Source organism: Thalia democratica, chromosome 6 (assembly GCF_965202585.1).
Source record: "Thalia democratica chromosome 6, ktThaDemo2.hap1.1, whole genome shotgun sequence".
NCBI lineage: Eukaryota > Metazoa > Chordata > Thaliacea > Salpida > Salpidae > Thalia > Thalia democratica.
The window spans coordinates 49,430,357-49,453,899 of record NC_139170.1 but is presented as its reverse complement, the minus strand read 5'-3'; the positions used below and the strand labels follow the sequence as shown (position 1 = coordinate 49,453,899).

General features: G+C 24.9%; 2 protein-coding genes across 2 annotated transcripts; both read right to left on the bottom strand.

The window, feature by feature from the left end:
* Positions 1-907: 907 nt before the first annotated feature.
* On the bottom strand, positions 908-5,138 carry LOC145838460 (uncharacterized). Its single transcript, XM_082946059.1, has 7 exons — positions 5,063-5,138; positions 4,439-4,521; positions 4,096-4,197; positions 3,785-3,937; positions 3,472-3,579; positions 2,747-2,866; positions 908-2,229 (listed from the first exon to the last, which is right to left on the bottom strand). Exons 1-7 carry the CDS (start codon positions 5,106-5,108, stop codon positions 2,092-2,094), a joined length of 750 nt encoding a protein of 249 aa, XP_082802185.1. The 5' UTR covers positions 5,109-5,138; the 3' UTR covers positions 908-2,091.
* Positions 5,139-11,883: 6,745 nt separating this feature from the next.
* On the bottom strand, positions 11,884-15,857 carry LOC145838303 (uncharacterized). The gene is made up of 7 exons (XM_082945873.1): positions 15,773-15,857; positions 15,182-15,264; positions 14,860-14,961; positions 14,606-14,698; positions 14,229-14,342; positions 13,601-13,747; positions 11,884-13,144 (listed from the first exon to the last, which is right to left on the bottom strand). Exons 1-7 carry the CDS (start codon positions 15,816-15,818, stop codon positions 12,989-12,991), a joined length of 741 nt encoding a protein of 246 aa, XP_082801999.1. The 5' UTR covers positions 15,819-15,857; the 3' UTR covers positions 11,884-12,988.
* Positions 15,858-23,543: the final 7,686 nt, after the last annotated feature.

The window sequence follows — 23,543 nt, the reverse complement described above, 5'->3', positions numbered from 1 at the left end:
AGTTTGCCTTTAACAAAAAAAGATTTGATTTTACGTAATTTCAGATATTTAAACTGTTTTACTTTTACCACTTTATATTTACTGAAAGCTAGTTTTTAAGATATAATTTTTTACTAATATCTTTAAAGTTGCCGTAAAGTTTAAAAAAAATAGAAAAGATCTTACAGCTTAAAGTTAGAAAACTTAACAAATTTGACAGTTTTTTAACTTCTATAGCAAATTTTGAGTTTTTGTTCTAGTTCCATCTTTTGTTTTAAAAGTTCACTAAAATAAAGAAATTTATTTTAATTATATTCTAAATACACACAACCTGGTACTAAAACAAAAATTTGAATTAGTTGTCTGTATAATATAGTTGTAAAACTTTTTGAATAATATGCGTTTATATATTGAAACAAACTTATTGAAATTTGAAGAAGTAATCACTTTATATAAGATTTTATAACATTTAGACGTAGAATATTTTTTTACCTAACCAAAAACTTATAGTTGTATTCGATCCTTCAAAAGTTGTTAATTTGTTTTAGTGTTTCATAAATAAGTACAGCAAGATAAGTTTTTGGTGTTTACCATAAGCAAAATTATATATATTATTAAAAACATATACAGCTTAGTAGTTTTATTGTACTGCGTTAGTGCAAAAGGTTTTACTAAAATTATTATCACTTAATTTTATAACTTCGCTGTTTACCTTTGTTTTTTTATTTTTTGTAAAACAAAAATTAACTTAAATATGCAAACAATATACAATTAATCAGCAATAAAAAAAGTTCTAAAATAAAGTTTCAGATTGCTAATACTAATACTTTATATAAGCTTGTTTAAATAAAAATTTAGCAAGAAAACTTATACTAGTATTATTGAAAGCTTTATAAAGTTAAAAAGATTGAAAGATGTTTCGGTTAAGACTTATTAAACGTTTCTAGTCAGCATTTTATTAGAAAGTATACTTAAAAGAACTAAGTTTTCCAAAAAACTGTATATAATAAAAAAACCGTAAAATGCAGTATATACAATCAACAGTGTAAATGTATATTGTTACCTAAAAAGCTCTAAAAGTCGTTTTAGGAGAAACAATGTCATTTAAAGAAACAATCGTAGAATAAATCTTTGACAATTAAGCTCTTGTTTATTGAGCATTCTAATTCATACATTTTTTAACGTATGTTTAAATAAATGAAGTAATCTTTCTTTTGATTACGAACTTTAAGCACAACACAAAAATATATACTCAAAAGGAACTGTTAAAAAATAGAAAAATTACTGTATTAATTTTTAAGATTCAATAACTGATCTTAAACACATTTTTTTCAGAAAAGAAAGATTTCACCGAAGTTGTAAAGCTTTAACAAAGTTTAACGTTTCAAAAAGTTGTTATAGCATTTTTACGTGACCTGGAGTTTAAAGCTTCACAAATGTAAAACTAAGGTTTAAAAAAACAGTGAAAATACAAAACAATTTTTTTTTATACATATTAGAGTTCTACGTAAAAAGTTTAATCAAAAGACTGAAGGGCAAAAACATGATCAAACAGCAATCTTTATTGTAATTTAGTGGTGTGTTTGTATGTTTATTTACGTATAACTTTATACAATTATAATTACACCAGAGTTATTGTAAACAGTTTGACCACATGTATACAAAACTTTAAAACTTCCAAAATTTTTAATTTATATCAATGAAAATTTAAATGATATCAACAAAAGCTCATTTTACTGTTTTTGTTTTTATGGGAATACACTACTTTTTTACTGAAAGTTATATATATCAGTATAACAAAAGTTATTGTAATGTTTTAATTTATTACTCTAAATAGCAAAACTGCATTAAAGTGCTGTAAACAGTTTTAGAGACATATTTTATACATTTACACTTGTAGAAAATAAAAAGACGAGCAACAAATTTTAACAATTTTACATAAATATAATTTTTTGATAAAATATTTAACTTTTAATGTTAATGTTTTAATAGATCAAAAACTAACAAAAAGTAAGAAGTCATCTAAATTACTGCTTTATCTAACCGTATTAAAAAAAAACAGCTAAGAATAGACAAAGCAATATATAAACATGTTGTATTTGTTATGTTATATTAATCATCTGAACTTCCAGGAGCGAACATTTCAAAGGTGTCCATAATAATAGCTGCATAAGCATCGTGCAGTTTTAACTTCCCGTTGTTTTTCTTCAATATTACAACAATACTCAATGTGAGGGGATCTGTTTTTACCTGTAATTTTTAGTTGGGTTAAATTAGTATGATAATTTTTGAACACTGTCAAGGTTCAATGCCTTATGTTTTGACTAAACCTTTTAAGCTTGCTTTTGTAGTTTTTTACTACTTTGTGTATTGCTGTTGTGACTCTTTGTAGATTGTACTGATGCACGATTAAGAATAAATAAAAAAAAACACAATTGGTTTTTATAAAGTTATACCAGCTACTAAAGTGTTATTGTTACATTAATATATTATTAACACAGTTTGTATAATATCTACACCTGTAATTGTTTTTTCTTTGTTTGGAGACTTTATCTAGCTACAAAAATTATTTTTGAAACTGTATTTTTGTTTTTTTTTAGTTTGAGATGTAAAATATTAGATTAAGTTAGTTTTTCAATCGTTTAACTTTTTAGTTAAACTTCTGTGCATCATGCACTCAAATCTGTATGTGAAGTCTTATTGCCCACTAATATTTCATAGAACGTTTAAAAAGTCTTTATATTGAATATTAAGTATTATTGCTCACCAATATTTCGTAGAAAGTCCCAGTGGAAACTTTCTGGGTTCTGTAATGGAAAGCTCCCCACTCAGTCAATGAGTGCATGTCACCCCTTCTGTTCAGTTTTCTCTCGCCTTCAACTTTTACCTAAATTAAAAAAAATTTTTGATTGTTTATCGAACGACAAAAATAAAAGCGCTCAAATATTTGGTCCTAGGACCGGCGCACAAAAAAAAAACCTTTTTGTTATCAAGTCGCACACTAATTAATAATGCTTGAGTTTTAAAACTATTAATTTGGCCATTTATGCATAATTGAGTTTAAAAAAGAAGCGTCACTGCGTTTTTTACTTTAAAAAATCATTAGGTATTAGGTGTAATTACTAATATATTGGTATTTAAAAAAATAATGAATTCTATGAGCAATATAAGATTTCTTTTGAATTCAAGTGTATTATATTTTAGAAAGAAGAAACTGATTTTCTAAAGAAAAAATGTATAGCTTTTGAAAATTTAAACTAAAACAAACTTAAACAATACTTTTTTGAAAGTTTTTTAATAACGGTACTTTACAAACTAAAGAAATGAATAAAAATATTTTCTAAATGTTAAAAATTATCTTTGAAAGTAAACTATTTTGACAAAATTAGTTTGTTTTTCCTACAAACAGCTAGTCTAACTGTATTTAATAAGCTCTAAATAAAAACAGTCTAAAAGAAAAAAAAAAACTTTTATACAAACGGTTTCACGTACCTGTTCCAGCATTTTTTGAACTTCTTCAGTCGCGTTCTTGAAACCACTGTACTCGTTATCATTCGGCTTTAAAGGTAAAGAAGACTGAGTTGGCTCTTCTAAGAACATCTAAAAATAAAATAGCTTAAAAATTTCAAGCTAAAGTCACTCTTTATTATTTATGTATAAGATGTTTTTGTATCTTAGGTTAAATTAATCTCTTCAAACTTAATAAATGCAAACTAAATATAAACTAAATACAATTTTAAGGTTGAAAAAATATTAAATGTTTTTATAGGCCATTTTTAACTGATTTTTTTGTATCAAACTAAACTGCTTCTGTTGTAAATTCATTAAGCATGACTTTTCTTATACCTCTTTCTACGATTCCTCTGAACTTTGCCTTTCTTCTGCCCAACGGCTTGTGGACTTTGATCGTGAAAAAATCCAAAAAAATATTTGATATTGAGCGAGAACCCACTTTAATCTGTTATACATAAAGTCTACTTTGTTTTTAGTTTTTATTAAAAAAAAACTTTTCTAAAGGTAAAACTGAATTAAAATTAGAAAAATAATTAAGTAAAGTTAAGTATTTTAAAGTATATATTCTATCGAACTATATAATTTAATGAAAGATTAAAAAACTTCAATTAGATAGGTTGTCCCGTCATCAACTTTTTCCCAATAATTTTCAGCTTTGTACGTATCCATAGATAACCATAATGATTTTCTAAATTCTTTTTTGACCTAAGAAATAATAAAAAATTTGAAAACCACTGTTTTCCGGCAATATAAAGCTTATCTTAATTAAAAACAAAACTTTATTAGTACACTTTTTTAGTTTAAAGTTTTATATCTTACTAAAGTTACTGTTTTCAATTATTATACTAGGTAATGATTCAAATGCTGTTTATATTATGTACGAAAACAGATCTTGCAAATTAATGTCTAAAATGTTGAGAGCTGCTTGTAATATTTTTTTTATTACCTGGTCAGCAACTTTTTGAATTTCTTCGGTTGCCGGTTTCTTTTCACTGTAACCGGCAGGCGCCAGAGTCATGCACTCCGACACTGAAACAATTAATTTATTTTATATGTTTATTGTACATACGTATAAAGCTATAAAAAAAAAAGATGATTTCCATTTTAGTTAAATTTGTTTTAATAAATAAGATATTTTTTTAATGTGAGAATTTAATTTATCAAATATCATTCTATGTACTTATCGAAAGTTAATACTCTAAATAACTTTTTAAATAATTTCCAATAGTAATTACATAACAGACTGGTTCTTAATTTGATTATAAAATGTAAAAACTTGTTTGTAACTTATTAAGAATTTCTTAATACTTGTAAAAAGATATTCAAGTGTCTTATACTATTGCTGTGTTAATAATTTGGTATATGTTATATTTTGTGAAACTAGCTTTTCTATTTCTTTTACTCTTGATTTACTATGATAACTTTTTTGAATCAAATACAATTTAATGATCCTAAAAACTGTGTTAGATTTAAAAAAATTCTAAGTTTTATACCATTTTCTTTAAATTATACTATTCATTTCGTAGTTTGTTAAAATGTTACTACATACTGAAACCTAATAGTAACTAACCTTTTAAGAGCAACACTAAACAGCACAGCGCAAAATAAAATTTCATATTTGTATTTTAATAAATGATGATCTAAGTCTGTTTGTTGGAAAAAATATAGTCTAAAAAATATTTTGAAAAATAACATAATATCATGAAACTAAACTGTAGCATAAAATTTTTGAAAGTTTACTTTAAATTATAATTTCTAAAGTTTAATAAAACTAATTCAGTAAGCTTTAAAAACAAAAAGACCAAACTAAAATGTTTTTGTAACGAAACAAGTCATTTAGCTTCTATATATACAGTTAAAGCAAAATACCTGGGGCAAAATTTATGGTTAATCATAAATTTTATTCGCATATAGTGGTATCAATGTTTTTATGATTATTTACATACAGTTGTATGAATACAAGATTAATCTAAAATAGTTTTTTTTATAAAATAGTACAATATTTTCAAAAAATTTACTGTCAATAACTTTCATTTATTTGTTTAATAAAGATTAATAAAAATAAAACTTTTTGTAACTTATTTAACCAATTTTCGCAACACCCATATAAATACTTAAAACGAGTTAATAGAAAAATTTATACATTCTAATCGAAAACAAATAGTTAAAAAAAAGCTGTAAATCATGTTAATAATTTATACTATAATTAAGCAAAAAATAAAAACTACCCGTTTGTAGAATGAGTTAAAAAGGCTATATTAGTAATTCTAAATATAATAAAATATATACGACTATAAAATGTTTTAATTTTTTTACTAAATATTAACATACATTAACTGTGCAGAGGTAGATAAATATACAAACAAAATTAATTCTATTTTTTTATTGAAGATGTTTTATTTTGCATATTTGTAGTTATTTACTATGAATGTGTTGAAACTCTTTGAAAGCACACATAGGTAGAGTTTAGACTAATACTTTTATAAAATATGAAATTAAAAAAAGATTTTATGATCTAAAGAAATTTTTCTTCACAGTAAAATATATTCATACACACTTTGAAAAACACTGGCTTTAATCGTAGGGTTAAACTTGAAAATTTAGCTTTTTCTAAGCATGTTTAATATATATACGTATATATAACGCTACAATTGTTAATTAAATATTAATCGAAGTTCCTACTTTATAAACATAAAGTAGTTTTTTAGTTTAAAAAAAATTTACATAAAATAATTATTTTAGGCAGTTTTGGGATAACGTTTAATAAAAGTAAAAAAGAATCTATTGGAAAACAGTTTTCTTGCTAAACGAATTTAATTCACGCTAAAAACACTAAATCTTTTTTATATGCTGTTCAAAAAGATTTATTTTAGTGTTATAACGTAAAAACAGTTTTGTTTAGTTATTTTTAACTTAGCATTTTTGAAAGAATCATATAGTTCAAGGGTCACAAAATTCCGGCCATGTGTAAAATACATAACAATAACTGTTTGTGTGAAAGTCTTAAAACTAGGCTTTTGGTTTTGTATTTACTCATTAATATATTTAACACTATTGCTTACTCTATCACTTTTTTTTGTCTAAAATAGTACTTTTATATTTTTTATTATTTCATTTAAAATAAATGCGGCCCGCCAAAGGCATTTTGCTTAACAATGCGGCCCTTGAGCAGTTGTTTTTTTTTTAGATTGCCCGCGACCTATAAAAGGCTGCAGACCTCTGATATAGTTAGTTCCAATTTTTATTCATTCTTTAAAGTTTTTTCCTATGAAAATATCAAGTATTTCAAAAGCTTAGTTTTAATTAAGTCTAAAGTTAAGAAACGTTTTGTATATCGGATCAAAATTTTGTAACAGTTACATTATTTTACATTAAAACTTTTGAATTTACTGATAGTTAGTGTTTTACAAGAAATATTGTTGCTCATATTTTTAAAAATACTTCAAAGTTGTCTAAATCAAAAGTATTAAAGTTATAACGCCTAACAACGATGTTTTGTTTTATTACTGCAACCATACACTTTCTTTGAAATGCATTCAATCTGATATAAAAAATTAATTTTTTTTCAAGGTACTTGTAAAATTATTTAAAAGATAGGCTTTTATACTCTGTAAATTATGTTTAACTGTAATTCGGGGAGCCGATCTTTTCTAACCCGCTATCATTTCTAACCCGATCACTTCTAACCCGATCACTTCTAACCCGATCAATTCTAACCCGATCACTTCTAACCCGATCATTTCTAACCCGATCACTTCTGACCCGATCACTTCAAACCCGATCACTTCTAACCCGATCATTTCTAACCCAATCACTTCTAACCCGATAACTTCTAACCCGATCTTTTCTAACAAGATCATTTCTAACCCAATCACTTCTAATCCAATTAAACCCGATCATTTCTAACCCGATCATTTCTGACCCGATCACTTCTAACCTGATCACTTCTAACCCGATCACTTCTAACCCGATCACTTCTAACCCGATCATTTCTAATCTGATGATTTCTAACCCAATCACTTCTAACCCGATCTTTTCTAACAAGATCATTTCTAACCCAATCACTTCTAATCCAATTAAACCCGATCATTTCTAACCCGATCATTTCTGACCCGATCACTTCTAACCCGATCATTTCTAACCCGATCGTTTCTAACCCATTTTATTTATGTTACGTTTTTATTTTTTAATCTGGATTTCATGCAAAAACAAACTAGTCTTAATGAAGTTATTAAAATAACAATAAAAAAATAAACTTTTAGTTACTTTAAAACATAATGATTTTGCTGTGTAACATAAAATTATTTCAAACATAGATTTTAATTTTAGTATTAACTTAACATAATCTTAATATATTTTTATTACCTCATTTTTTGATTTTTTATCCTATACATAATTTTAGTTTTTTTTTATTATTATTATTTTTTTTTAATACACTTTAAGAGACGTTTTTCGTTAATCATATACAACTTACTAAATTGTTTACTTTAAAGTATTTTGAACTCTTCTTTGTAGGATTTTAAAAAAAGCAGTTATAATTATATTTTAGTTGGATCTTATTGTAATTGACGTGACTACAATAGTTTTAACATAAGCAAATTTTAAAGTTAAACTCTTAAAATTGTAATATCCAGATACAAAAACTTTTATATTACGGTTTAAAAACTACATTGAAAGTCTGACGTAAAATTTTTATTATTGCTTACTAAAGTATTAATCTTTTATAGTAGGGTAGTTTTAGTTTCATTTTAATAACTTATACAAATTGTTATGCAACTTGCATAGGCCTATTAAGATAATGGAATTCAAACAAACATTAGGAGAAGTTAAAAACTTTTGTTATATTAAGTGGAAAAGCATGGTTTTTAATAGAAACTAGCTATTAAAACACTTATGTTATATAACTAAACCGCAAAAGTTGTTATGTCGATTGACCGTCTTGATTTCAATTTATTAATAAATTCCTACTTTGTTTTAGAACAAAAAAAAATGTTTAAAACTAATAGTTTAACAGACAAGTTTATTTTTATAACAAGTTCGAGGGTAACTAAATCTCGCCTATGTTTTAATTGCGACTTAAATTAATACTTTAATTGACAAACATTTCTTTAAAATTACTTTATTATGAGCAGTTGAAATAACGTAAGTAAAAAAAAAAGTATTAAAAAAAACATTTTTAAATAAAACAATAAATTAATTATAGTTAAATTAAGTTTAGTTAGGAGCAGAAATTTAAAAAAACTCCATTAAGTTCTTTGTTTCTTTTAATCAAATATTTTTCCAGACGATTATTACACAAAACATATTTATTTTTTATTCATTACAGTAAAGCCAGCTTGCAATCTATTGACTTTATTCTCGGTGGATTTTCGCACCTCTAAATTTATATAAGTATGATGAGTTTTTTCTTTATTAAAAGTTTAAACCTGTATAATAGGTTTCACAATACAAACTGGTTTTATTATTTTGTTATAAGTTTTTAAGTTATATAGTTTAATCTATTAATTAATATTTACATTTGATATTTAATGATCGCTATGTAATCTATAAGTCTTTGTGTTTTTGAAAAACTGTAAAACAATAACTTTTAAAAGATATCAAGAAAATTATTTTAGAAATATCTATTATTAATCGTGAGAATAATCGTGTTTTTGCAATTTTAACTTTTTATGAAAAATGTAAATTTATTTTGCCCTACATAAGTTTTATTTCAAGAGAAAAAGAAAAAATGCGTAATAATAAGTTTTCGACACAAAACTTTCATAGTTAAGCTTATTATAGTTTATTAAATTTGATTACAGTTAATTTTTATATACAATTTACCAGTTGATTTAAGAACTAAAATTAAATTAAAGTTCGAGTTAATGACAAGTTCTAAGTATTTAAAAACCTTCTACCTCTACTTTTGGCTTTGTATTAAACAGTATACACTTTTGTTTAAAAAACTTAGAATTTAATGATATTAATTTTAAATAAAACCACCATTACAATTACTAAATTTTATTAACTGTATTATTTAAAGTTTCATAAACGCTGATATTAATATTTTTAAAAAGTTATATTTCGTATAAATTCTCCCTGAATTTAAAGGCAAATTGAAAATCTGGTTTCTACACTTAAAAATATATATTAACCACATAGAATCATTTCAAAAGAAAGTACAGAATAGACTTTAACAGCTGCGATACTCAATATATTCCTTACATTGACGACTATCAAAACTTAATATTTAGTCTTTAGAATACAAAATACTTATACTTTTCCTAATGCTTTTTAAATAATTAACTACACTTAATTATAATCCAATTTTAAGCCTTAGTGTCGAAACAATAAACGAACCGATTAATATCAACAATTAAATTTTAAACAAAAGCTATCTGAACACTATTATTGTAAGTTTATTGTCATACGAAGGACCCAGGCATCAAAACCTAGGCCACTTATACAGAAAGACATACAACAAAAAGACAAAAATAAACCAAAATTGTACATTAAAAATGAAAAAAACTGAGTTAAACTAATTAAAATTTAAAATTAACAAAAAAACATTAAATTTTTAATTCCGGTGCTTCCGAAAAGAGAACAACAATATCCTACTTCAACTTCACCCGAACAAATGGTTTTACTCCAAAACTGGTTTCACTTTCATTCGAACAACTGGCTTCACATTATTTCAACAACTGGTTCAGCCTTCATTTGAGTAACTGGTTTAACTTTTATCCATACAACTTGTTTCACTTTTATTCGTATAACTAGAACATTAGGTTTTATTTTAAACAAAATAAACTAAACATCTAAATAAAACAATTTTGTTGAGATAATTTTGTTTTTAAAACAAATCCAAACTTTAAATAATGATAAATTAATATATTAATACAGATCGGCTAAATAAATATCGGGTTAGATATGATCGGGTTAGAAACGATCGGGTTAGAAATGATCGGGTTAGATATGATCGGGTTAGAAATGATCGGGTTTAATTGGGTTAGAAGTGATTGGGTTAGAAATGATCTTGTTAGAAATGATCGGGTCAGAAGTGATCGGGTTAGAAATGATCGAGTTATTGGTGATCGGGTTAGAATTGATCGGGTTAGAAATGATCGTGTTAGAAGTGATTGAGTTAGAAGTTATCGGGTTAGAAATGATCGGGTTAGAAGTGATCGGGTTAGAAGTGATCGGGTTAGAAGTAATCGGGTTAGAAATGATCGGGTTAGAAATGATCGGGTTAGAAGTGATCGGGTTAGAAGTAATCGGGTTAGAAGTGATCGGGTTAGAAGTGATCGAGTTAGAAGTGATCGGGTTAGAAATGATCGGGTTAGAAGTGATCGGGTTAGAAATGATCAGGTTAGAAATGATAGCGAGTTAGAAATGATAGTAAACCAGTATTCGATATAAAGCAAGCGAAAAGTTTTGATTTACTTTGCTTTTCAATGGTTAATGATATCTTACATTTACTGCAATAATTTCTTTTAGATTTTATATATAATTGTAAAGCCTTAAAGAACAGATCATTATGTCAAATTTAGAATCCGACCAATTAAATTTTTTAAATAAATCGAGTTCATGATGTAAATTTTTCTTACCAAATAATTAGTTATTTTTGGACTAAGCTTATTTTTGCTGTACTTTTGTATTAAAACATTTATATAGTATTTTTAAATTTTTTGGGTTTTAAAAAAAGGAAGGTTTTGGGCTGTCCTGGATATGATGTTAAACTGTTTTGGTGTGTGACTCGATATCCGAAAGGTTTTTTTGTACACCAGGTCCATAGCCCAAACTTTTTGAGCGTTTTTTTTTGTCATTCAATAAACAGTTTGAAACATTTTGAAGTATTTTGTTGCTTTAAACAAAAAATGTAAAGTTTCATCAGATCTATTAAGAGTTCTTGGTTTGGATTAGTTTTTGATAAATAAGTACAGCAAAAATGTAGCATATATGAGTTTCGGTTTAAATAGTGTCAGTTAAATACATATATTAGTCTTAATATTTTTCTTTTGATACTTTTGATATTTTACAACACATGATAAAGCTTGTACTTTAAAATTGTAAATAACTTACTTCTAAACAGCAATAGTAAAGTTTCATATGTAAAAAAAAATTCTTATGTATCTACTCTGAATAATCTACTTTTAGTATATTTTCACATAGGTAACTTGAGCAAAAAACTGGGCATAATCTTTTTGAAAAGTTCATAAAATTAAAATGTTTTAATCTAATTTTATTCAAACCCGTTAAGCACTGTTATTCAATGTTGTATTAAGAAACTTTATTTACTAAAAAATTAAAATTCTTAGGAAAAACGACAAAATACATATTAAGCTTTTCACATATTGAAAAGTCCGGTACAAAAATGAGTTTAAAGCAATTATTTTTGTTTAAATTTTTCAATTACAAAATTTTATAAGACTGCTGTTCAGAAATATCATTTAATTTTGTTTAAAGTCTTTATCCATATTTTACAAAACAATTTTACTTTTATAACCGTTATGTCTGTTTTTTTATAGTGTTTGCAACAATTTGCACTTTACTGCTTTTTTGGCAACTTTAGCTTAATCAAATGTTTTTTAAACGTTTTTATTCAAATTTTACCTAAATTTTTGGTAAGAAATTGAGTCGAAGAAACATAAAAAAGAAATCAAACAACACAAAAAATAAAGTATAAATAAAAACAGTTAGAGCACAATCTATACTTTTTATACATAATTAGTTTGTAATAGTGTTACATAAAAAGTATAAACAAAATACCTCGGGGAAAGAATGCGGTCAGTAAGAAACGTATATTCGCATATAGTAGTGTAAGTTTTTGTACTGCTATTAACATACGTTTGTATGAATACAAGACAAGTATAAAATAATTGTGACCACATGTAAAACATTTAATAAGGAATTAATAGTTTAAACTTTTTTATTAATTGTAACTTTTCTAAAGTTTACAAAAAATTAGTTTACTGTTTTTTGTTCTTTGGTTAAAAAATAACTACTTTTGTCAAACTTGATCCTCTTTGTTTTAATTTAACCTAAAAAGTATCTATGCAACAAAAACTTTTATATTATTCTAAAAAGTCATCTTAAAAAATAACATGAACAAACTACTTAAAACTGTTTAATTGTTGTCTTATGTTATACATACTCTATTGAAGTTTCAGAGAAACAAATCTAAAGTGTTTCAGTTTGTAAACTAGTAAAAACTAATGGATACAGTAAAATATTTTTTTTTTATTAGATTTAAAACACAATGTTTTTTTTTCTTCATGCTCGAGGTCTTTGCTTTATTTTTTATAAAAACGCATTGTTTTTTTCTAGAGCTAAAAAGGATGTAAAATGTTTTTGGCTGTATCATACTTTTGTCGAACTTTTAGAGTGTTACGTTTGAACATTTAATTTTGAATGTAAACTAACAAATTTACTACAAGCAGTTTAATTTTTACGTTCAGAAAAACGCGAGAGCAACAGCAACAATAAAATAATTTAAAGCGTGTCACACTCCTACGAGTTTCTACACTCCGTGGTACTCTTCGGCCCACCTCATCTGTTCCACCATTCTCATTTCTTCCAAATACCAGTTGTGCGGTTCAGCATCGTAGAATTCCAAGTCTCCATTGTTTCCCTTGTAAACAACAACCGTGCTTTCGTTTTCCCTTGTCGTGTTAACCTGATAATTTTGTTGTTATTGTAAACAAAGTTGCTTTATTAATTAAAAAATTGAGTTAAAATTACTCAGTAAACTGTTTTTATAGTAAAAAACCGTAGAGATTATGCAAAACTATAGTTGACTGTTATAAAGTGCTAATAGTTAACAAACACTTGTATTGTACATTACTACTTGTGTATACAATTGTTTTTAAGTAAAAGAGCACAAAACTAGCAGCCTTCAACTTGTAGCCAAACCAGTACTCAAAACTGTCGCTTTACTGTTAAATTTAATAAAAACTACGCAGTTGGACACCTTTGAAAAGCTAGATATATTTAAAGGATCAACTCCTAACTTTTTAAACAAATCGCTTCATTTATATGAGCCTAAAGTTTTTGTTTTATTCAAACATAAATCTATCATAAACTTCCGCACTCAATTTGCGTAACAATATTTTGAAAACTCTTGTCGACCCACCCATATTTCATAGTACGTTCCTGTTGGCACATGCTGATCCCTGTACTCTGAAGCCTTCCACTTCGTCAGCGAGTGTTTGCTTTGCCTTCCGGAGTAATAATCGTAACTTTCTCTTTCGTTTAACTTTTGTTCACCTTCGTCTTTTACCTAATTTAGAGTGTGCGAAAACTGGTGAGTTTGTTGTAGTGCTTAAGTTTTAAAATGTATTATTAATCTTTTAAGTGCAATTCAGGTTGATAGGTTAAATTGCGTTTTTCAGTTTTGAAGACGTTAAATTAGTCAAATTGTTTGTTAGATGGTATGAAAGTATTTAAAAATATTGAGAAGAAAAGAAGCTTAGATAAAGTAATTTCGAATTAAAATAAGTTTAAGTTTATAGCAGCAGAAGCTTTGTAACGGAACGCAAGTTCTTATACTTAAAACAACTTTTAAATTTTTAAATTATAAATTCAAAACAACAAATCTTTAGTTTTTAAACTGTCAAAATATTCAAAACTTTTAGTATTGGATAAAAACATACATTATAGCTTTATTCCGTTTATGTTCTACGAATAGTTGACGTAATTATATTTGAAAAGTGTAAAATATGCTAAAAAAAAATAATTTTAATGTAAATAGTAACTCAAACCTGTTCGAGCATGTTTTGAATTTCAGCAGTAGCTTCTTTGGGTTCGCCGTAGCCGAATTCGTTTGGCATCTCTATTGGCTCTACAGGCTCTATGTAGGCTTGTGTTGGGGGAACCTAAAAGCATGAAAAAATTAAATACATAAAAATGTGCTAAAATCTGAAAAAACGAAAGTTTTCAGGTTTATATAGTTTTATTATTAATTTTTAAAGGTTGTTGTTAGTTTTTGAACTATCTGTAAATTAAAGATAGCTACCAAAATGAGAGCCGAAAAAAAGTAGACATAAACTAAAATGAAACTAATTTTTTTTAATGAATAATAAGTTTAATTTTTTTATAGATCTTTTCTAAAATGATTTTATACATAAAATTCAACTACATCTTCTTCAATGAAACCGAAGAATTTTGCCTTTCTTCTTGTGTGTGACTTTTCAACATCAATCATGACATATTTGTCTTCGTCTAATTGAATCTGTCATTAGTAAAAAGTTTTATAAGCGCTATGTTTTTAACTTTAAACCATTTTTTTTATGATTTAACAAATTTTAACATTTTATTATGTACTATTGAAGCATTTAAAAAATATGAATGTTTTGTTGATTTATTTTCAACACCAAAGTAGTTCAAACGAACCGATATTATATACCAGTTAGAATCGTTATTGATTTTTTCGTGAAAAGTCACTACTTTGTACATTGTCATGCTTTTATACCTTCTTCTGACTTCGTCTTTGACCTAAGTAATAAAAATACTATTCTTAAAAAATCCCTGTTTATCCTTATTAAAATCAAAATGTTTTAATAACACACATTTTACGTTTGAGGCGTTACAATTACTGAACGCTAATATATTCTAGAAAAAAGTCAGCGTTTAACATTTGAAAATGATAATTCAAAATATAAAATACGAAATCATGTTCTGCCGCTTAGTGCTTAATTTATAATTATTTTTTTACTTGCTCGGCAATTTTTTGAACTTTTTCATTTCCTTCCTTTTCCTCACTGAAACCACGCCAGTCGATGGAAGTGCATTCTGATGCTGAAATAGTTAAAAAAATCTATTAAGTACGCTTACAAACACTTTTCATATATCTTTTTATTTTAACAATACCAAAATGCTTTTTATAAGGTACGGGTAGCAAAAAGTTTTATTTAATAGCATTTTGTTTAAATACTTTGGTAATTTTTCTGTACAACCTTTAAATGGTTCATTTTTAATTCTGTAACCAGCTTAACAAAATTTGAAAGCTTCTTTGCAATTTATGAAAGAGACGTTCTTAAGCCTTTAATAAAAATATTTAAGTTCCTATACTGTTGCTGTATAAACACTGTGATATATGTTCTATTGTCAAACTAGCTTAATTATTTCTTTTACTCTTGTTTTTATTACGATGACATTTTTTGTATCAAACACAATTTAATGATCCTGAATAACTGTGTTAGTATGAAAAAGTTTTCTAAGTTTTATACCAGCTTCTTTAAATGCTACTATTTATTTCGTAGTTTGTTACAATGATATAACATACTGAAGTCTAAAAGCAACTAACCTTGGAAAAGCAACACTAAACTGCACAGCGCTAAATAAACTTTCATATTATTAATTTAAGTTTGTTTTTTGGAAAAATATATCCTAACAAAATAATATTTTGAAAAAATAACAAAATTTTATAAAACTAAAGTGTAAAATGAAATACTCGAAAGCTTACTTTAAATTAATATTTTTAAAATTAAAGTACGGCTAATCTAGTAAGTTTTGAAAAGAAAAAAGACCAAACTAAAATGTCTTTGTAATGAAACAAGTCATTTAGCTTCTATATATACAGTTAAAGCAAAATACCTGGGGCAAAGATTATGGCCAACCAAACATCTTATTTGTATATAGTGGTATGAATGTTTTTATGATTATTAACATATAGTTGTATGAATACAAGATTTATCTAAAATAACTTTGACTACAATATTTTCAAAACATTTGCTGTCATCAACTTTTATTAAATAAATGTTTATAAAAGTTAACAATAATGAAATTTACGACATTTTTGTAATTTGATTAACAGTTTTTTTCAAAATACATATAAACACTTAAACTTTCCTTACTATTGATATTATAAAAATTCATACTTTCTAATCAACGAAGATTAGTTTGAAATAGGTTATAAATTCTATAGTTCATATTATAAACTTGCAATTTAAACAAAATATCTAACTGTATGTATAATAAGTTAAAAAGGTTGTGTTAGTAACTCAAACGATAAATTGGTATAATACGACTGTGATTTTATTTTTATTTTTATTAATGCTAACAATCTTTATGATTTACAAACCTGATTAGTTTGCAATAAGCAAACATGCAAACTAATCATAGCAAATACCTTATTTTTATCATTTTTTTATGGCTTATTTATAGCTATCGATTCAGAATGCATATAAGCTAATCAGTTAAAAATAAAGAGTTTGAGCTAATACATGATATTAATTATGTAATTATTTTCAGACTACCTCAAGATTCTTTTTATACTTAAAAGAAATCCATGCACAGTAATGTGCACAATTTGAAAAACACTGGCTTGAAAACGATCATGATACAGATGTATGAATACAAGATTAATCTAAAATAGTTTTGGTTACCAAATTTTCAAAAAATTTACTGTCTTCAATATTTATTTATTTAATGTTTATAAAAATTAAAAAAATGAAACTTACAACTTTTTGTAATTTGGTTACAGTTTTTTTTTTTCAGAGGTCATATTAACACTTAAAACTGACATTATATTGTTATTATAAAACTTTAACATTCTATTGAAATACGATTAGTTTAAAAGTAAGTTGTACAACATGCTTATAGTTTATATTATAAACTTGTAATTTAAACAATACATCTAGCCGTAAGTAGAATAAGCTAAAAAGTCAAATTTGTATAACACGACAGTAAAATGCTTCTTTTTTATTTGCTAAGTGCTAACATAACTTTTGATATTAGTTTATCTATACTGCAGCAATAAAAATATATGCAAACCATAGCTAATATCTTGTTTTTATCAATTATTTTTATGACTACCGATTGAAATGTATTTATGCTGATCAGTTAAAAAAAAAACAAGTTAAACCTAATACATGGTATTAATTATGTAATTATTTTTAGGCTACCTCAAGATGTTTTCCCTACCTTAAAGAAATCCATGCACTGTAATGTGCACAATTTAATAAACACTGGCTTAAATCATACGATTAAACTTGAATATCTAGCTTTAACTTTAAATATGTTTAAGTTTGTGTACGAAATAAATGTACTTCAAAATTGCTACTTTACTAATGTAATAAAACTTTATACTCTTTTAGCTCTAACTCATCTTAATAAAATTCATATAGCTTTTTTGTAACATCTTTGAATGATGCAAAATAGAGTGATTAATAAAGTGAAACATTTAAATAACAGTTTTTATGCTGTAATAAGTTTACGCTAAATAGACTAAAACAAGTTTTGAAACTAGTTAAAAGTTTTTGTTCTAATATTACTACATTAAAAATACATTGGTCAAAATTATGGTAAACCAAAGTTTAAACCGATAATTATAAGTATTTCATGTAAACAAAGTGCATTTGACTACGTAAATATGTTTTGTTTTATTATTAATAATAAAAGCAAAATACAATCATGGTTTTTGTTATTTTGATTGAACATTAAAAATGTTTATTTCTTATTGACCAATATAATCAATTATATTTGAAACTTAGCGAAAATACTTAAAAAAAAACGCTCATAATAAATTGTTTAACTTGTACGCTTTTTAGTTACTACTAAATCATAATGTAAGTTATTATGACGTTTTAAACAGCTTTATGTAGTTAAATTAAATTATAAATATTTTCTAGGTTTAAAATATGATAGTGAAAAAGGATGTTAGTGAAGAACAAAGTATCAAGATATAATTTTAATTTTGTAATAATTGTTTAAACTTTAATATTTTATAATTGTAAATTGTGGTTTCTTCGTATTATAGTCACGAACCAAATGTGGTAAATAGTTTATGACTAGACTTAATCTGTTTTCAGGATAATTTAAAATGTAAAAAATTATATATTTGAGTTTGAACATATTTTTAATTATGCAATTGCAATTATATGAAATTGGTGAATTAATCATCTTTTTTTTTAAGTTCTTACTAAAACTAAATATTTAAAGTGCTTTAACTGCAATTGAACATAATTAAAATTTTTTTAGGTATCTTTCATATCGTTAGAATATCTCATTATAAGTATTCAAGTATATAAAATTAGTTTTAAACAGTTTATTGCTTAGTATTTTTATGATACAAAAAGAAAAACGAACTATATAGGTTTTTGTAAAACAAACAGGTTTTTTGTTAGTTTTGTATTATTTTTCTAATTTTTTTCAGACTTTGTTTTTAAAGTTTTCTTGCCTCTTTGTTGTAAAAAATTAAATTTATAGTATAAACATAATTTAAATAGTAAATTTATTGAAAAAATACTGTAATGCTACTTTAAATAAAAAGTATCGCTCTGATAAAAACAAAAAAAAATGTTTGTCTACTTTTCATTATTTATACAACAACTGTTCTAAACTTTTTTAAACTAAATTTTTCCAGCTGTTTTTGAAGCTACTAAGTTCAAGTTTTTTACTTAAATTTTCAAGTTTCAGAATTTAAATAATTTTCTAGGTACGATAGCCGGCACAAATAAAATGCAACTTAAACGATTTTCAACAAGTTGGGTTCAAATGGTATTTACAAGAATTTTTTTATTATTACGTGAAAAATTAAAGTAAAAAATGTCGAGATGACAACATACAAAACTAACAACAATAAGTTTTCTTTAAACTAGCTTTTTTTATACCTAAAAGAAAATAATACTTAAAACTATAAAAGAGTCAACTAAAACCAGTTTAGTAAATACGTGCCTCCTTTTTCAAAAAGTATAATTATTGTGTAACCCAAAAAATACAGCAACTTTAACTTTTTCAAAATATTATTATATGTTTTTAACTCTTTAGAGTTTCATTTTATGTTTAAAAGAACTGATGTTTCAACGTTTCTTACTTCTTACTAGACGAAGCTTATGTTTTTAAACGACAGAAAACTAAAAGCTTAGAAAATGTATAAATTTTTAAAAGTTTAGAAACTATACCGCTACAAATTATGAATATTCCAAATAAAAATTTAATACCTATTTGCAAATTTGTTAGCTTTTGAAAACACGTTTTTCTTTTACTTTATTAAAACCCTGAAAGAAGTAAAATTTATAAAAAATATTTTATAAATAAAAATTTGTTTCAAAAATAAGTTTGGGATATACAGTATTTACGTATTACTAGTAAACAAGTTTATTTGGTATTCAATCTAATATATTCATTGTTTTGTAAGTTAGGTTTTAAGCGTTACTTTGATAAAAAACAACCAAATAAATCATTAAACAGAACAAAGTTTTTATTTATAACCAAAAACTATTTTTTTTGTAGTTATATAATTATTGTAGCATTAGAAGTCCTTTTTGAACAGTTGCTTTATCTATAGTTGTAATATTGTGATATGTCCAACGATATGTCAAACTTCAATCTATTAATTTACGCTGAAGCAACTGGAATATGTTTATTTTTGTGTTCAAACAGGTCCTTTACAACTTCATCTAAAAATAATACTAGTTTTACAAATGGTATCAATTTTTGAGATTTACGCTTAAAACTAGTATGAAGCTTTAAATTATAGCCAAAAAATCATAATTTATGTTTTGTGTAAGTTGAAACAACGTTTGTTCTAAGTATACTCTAAAAAAAAATAAATAACTTAGTACGTACCGTTTTCAGAAGAAATTTCTTCGAGTTTTATCGGTTTACAATTTACACATTTGCATTTGATTTTTAAATTGACTCTGATGTAATTTTCAGAATTCTGTTGAAAATATATACATAAAGTTTCTTTAAATAGCTAGTTTTTTGTCATTAAATTTACACGTTAAAATTGGATTATTTTGTTTAAACTTCTAAAAATGTTCTAGTTTAAATGAATATCCCTTTCATTTACATTTCCATTATGATTTAATTTTTACTTTATTTTTCAATAACTATCTGATTGATAACTATATATAATTAAAAATTATGTATTTAATGCTGGCCTTTTTTTCTTATGCGTTAAAAAATAAGATAAAGTTTGTTTAATTTATATTAAAATTTTGTTTCTTAGCTATAATGCTTACACTTGTACTTAGATCTTTTATATTAAACTGCTTTGAATGTTTTAAATTTTTAATATCAAAACGTTTACTTTTATTACATATTGACTATTTGAGCTCAGTAAAGTTTATTCTAAGCTACTATTTTGTTTTAAAACTTTAACCTTTTACAAATTCGCCTAAACTAAACTTTGTTATTCAGTTATTTATTCTGATAAATAACAATAATGTTAAACTAAATAAAAACAGTTTTACATGTTAACTTAAAGTCTTAAAAAAAAAAAAAAGTTTTTAAAACTTACCAGATCATTTACGATAAAAATGAGCAAAGTTAAGCTGGCCCAATAAAGTAAATACTGTTCCAATCTTAAAAGCCAAAATGCCCAGAAGTTAGTTAATGCATCCATACTCTGAAACGATAGAATTGTATTTTGAGCATATCAGTATTTAAACCATTTACTGATACTCAAAAGAGAATGTTTTGAATAAATATGAACTTTAGTTTGTAAAACGACTTTCCAAGTTAGGTTATTTATGTATTAGGTTAAAATAAAACTAGAAGTAAAACTATGTAAAAAATTAAAAAATATATAACTACACCAAATTAGGTTTATAAAAAAAATACTATGAAAAATATAATTAACTAACAGCCTTTACAAAAATAAGATAAAATTTTCAAAATAAAGGAGTTGAAAAAGTATTATTTTTAAAATATATTATTTAAAATTATCTGATTAAACTTTTACTGTAAGTATACGTAATAAGTTTTGCATAGAAAGATATCTTAGATAACAATATTTCTTCTTTTTTGAATGAAACTTATCCTAAAAAACACTTCTTAAGCTTTGTTAAGCTAACTAACTTTTTTTTTTGTTAAAACAATACCAAGTGAATACTTTTATGATTTAATCTAGTATGGTTCACATTCTTTATTTTATTGATCTACAAAACGTTTACTTAACTTTTTATCATTAACAGTAGAACAATATAAAAATGCTTATAGTTTAAATAATTTTGTAAAGTTTTACTTTTAAGCTCTGCTTACAAAAAAAAAGGTGCAATATATAAGTAAAAAAAAACATTCTAATAAATCAATAAGACAAAGTTACTTAAATAGTAAATAATAAAGAAGGAAGTAAAATGAACTTTTTAAAGCTTTTTAACAAAAAGTTATAAAAAATATATACCATGGGACGGGGAATTGTTTCCGGATAGAAGAACATGTCAATTAATTTATCGCTTGCCAGAACCGCAAACATGAAAAAACCAATTACTGATAAGCATATATGGAGAATTGCCTGTAAAAAAATAAATTGTGAAAAGCGAATTATACTGATTTCAAGACACTCACCATAGCTCAACAACATTATTCGAATCACTAACATAATTTTTTTGGAGTTTAATTAATCTTTATAATACAGCTTTGCCGTCTTATATATGAAAATAATTGTTACAGAGTCTGTAATAGTTACATAAAATGTTACATAAAATTGTTACAGACTTTTAAAAATGCCAAACCAGTTATAGATTTTGAATACAGTATAATAAAAACTTTTTAAAAATACTTCTTGTTTGTAATTTTTTTATAAAAACTAAACGACCTTTCGTTTTGATATTTGCTTTGTTTCCAAAAATAGCAGTGTTCCAGTGAAAACCATCTAAAAAAATCAAATTAGTTAACAAGTTTTATTTTCTTGTCATTTACGAATTTCATATTAAAAAACTAGCGTATACATTATATCAAGTAAGTAAACTAATTTAACTGAAACTAAAGATGTTGTAATAATTAATTTGTCTGCGGCAACATTTTATAGCAATATTTATGTTCCCATTAAATAAGTAACTTACGTAAAATCCATTTATAAAAGGTTGGTACTTGAACATTTGATTTAACATGATTGAGGATATGTCTTTTATAACATCAAGCCATCCAATAAGCATTAGTCCTTGCTGTTAAAATTAAAACTTGTAATTTTCAATGGTTAATTTCGTATTTATGGTAATTATAAACAAATAATTTCCAATTACAAATAAAACACTAAAGTTTACGTAGCTTGTTAAATATTTCGGATACAAACAAGTTAAAATAATATTCTTTAAGGCTCTTATAGAAATAAAGTTTTTTCTAAATATAAAAACAAAATTGTGTTTGGTCCTTTAACCTAATAAAACATACTTAGTCTGTTTTAAAATAGCTTAGATTCATACTCTTTTGTAGTTAAATATAATATTATGAATAAAATGAAACAAACTAATTATAATAAAAAAGCTAAAAATTTAATTTAAGTTATTTTATGATTTTACTTGGTTTAATTTTAATCACTAAACTTAGTGTATTCCAATCTAAACATTAGTTTGTATATTCACTTTATTGCAATATAACTTATGGGTATGAAAATATTTTTCTTACCCCTATCCTTCTAAGTCTTTCCAACCTTTGCTCTTTACTTCCTTTGAAGAAGTCGTAACAACCCAATCTTTTAAAACAGTTCATTTTATTCTTATAAAGTCTAAAAGTTTATCGTAAACTTGTTTTATTTTGAATGTTTAAGTAGTAATAGGCTTTTAATTATTTATTATAGGCAAAAATCGAAATTGTTGAAAGTTGTTTATGTTGTTAAAACTAAAAAATTGTAGATCAGTTAAATATTAAAAACACATATCGTTTAATCATTATAAAAAATAACTTTATTGTATATTATACTTAACTTGTATAGTAGCATTTAAAAAACAGTTAAAATTGTTTCCAGTAACTTTCAAACATTTAAAACTTTTAAATATTTCTTATAAACTAAAAAAGTAATTTTTGTAACTGACTATCTAAATCTGCAAGGTTAGTTTACTTTACGTATAACTCAAAAAAGTTAAAATAGTTTACAAAAGTATTAAAAGCTATTGATATTAATTAATAGTTAAGTTTTTCAAGACTATAGTATTAAGGACTAAAAAAAAGATTTCAGTAGTATAGTTTTATATAAAACAACGCATTAATTAACATAAGAAGGTAAAAAAAAACTTTTTACTGCTAACTTTTGGCTAATTTCTGAACGCTGCATTTATATGATACTGTTAAATGTATAAATTCATTTTTAGTTAAATGAAATTGCTAGTTTGCAAATCTAACTACATAAG

What these genes read in the sequence shown, in the direction of transcription:
- LOC145838303 (XM_082945873.1), bottom strand. Translation starts at nt 15,818, where the DNA reads ATGAAAGTTTATTTAGCGCTGTGCAGTTTAGTGTTGCTTTTCCAAG. An exon ending in TTCAAAAAATTGCCGAGCAA is followed by an intron (nt 14,962 to 15,181) that starts GTAAAAAAATAA and finishes TTTATTACTTAG; the next exon opens with GTCAAAGACGAAGTCAGAAG. An exon ending in CTAACTGGTATATAATATCG is followed by an intron (nt 14,699 to 14,859) that starts GTTCGTTTGAAC and finishes TACTAATGACAG; the next exon opens with ATTCAATTAGACGAAGACAA.
- LOC145838460 (XM_082946059.1), bottom strand. Translation starts at nt 5,108, where the DNA reads ATGAAATTTTATTTTGCGCTGTGCTGTTTAGTGTTGCTCTTAAAAG. An exon ending in TTCAAAAAATGCTGGAACAG is followed by an intron (nt 2,867 to 3,471) that starts GTACGTGAAACC and finishes TTTTTAATTTAG; the next exon opens with GTAAAAGTTGAAGGCGAGAG. An exon ending in GGACTTTCTACGAAATATTG is followed by an intron (nt 2,230 to 2,746) that starts GTGAGCAATAAT and finishes TAAAAATTACAG; the next exon opens with GTAAAAACAGATCCCCTCAC.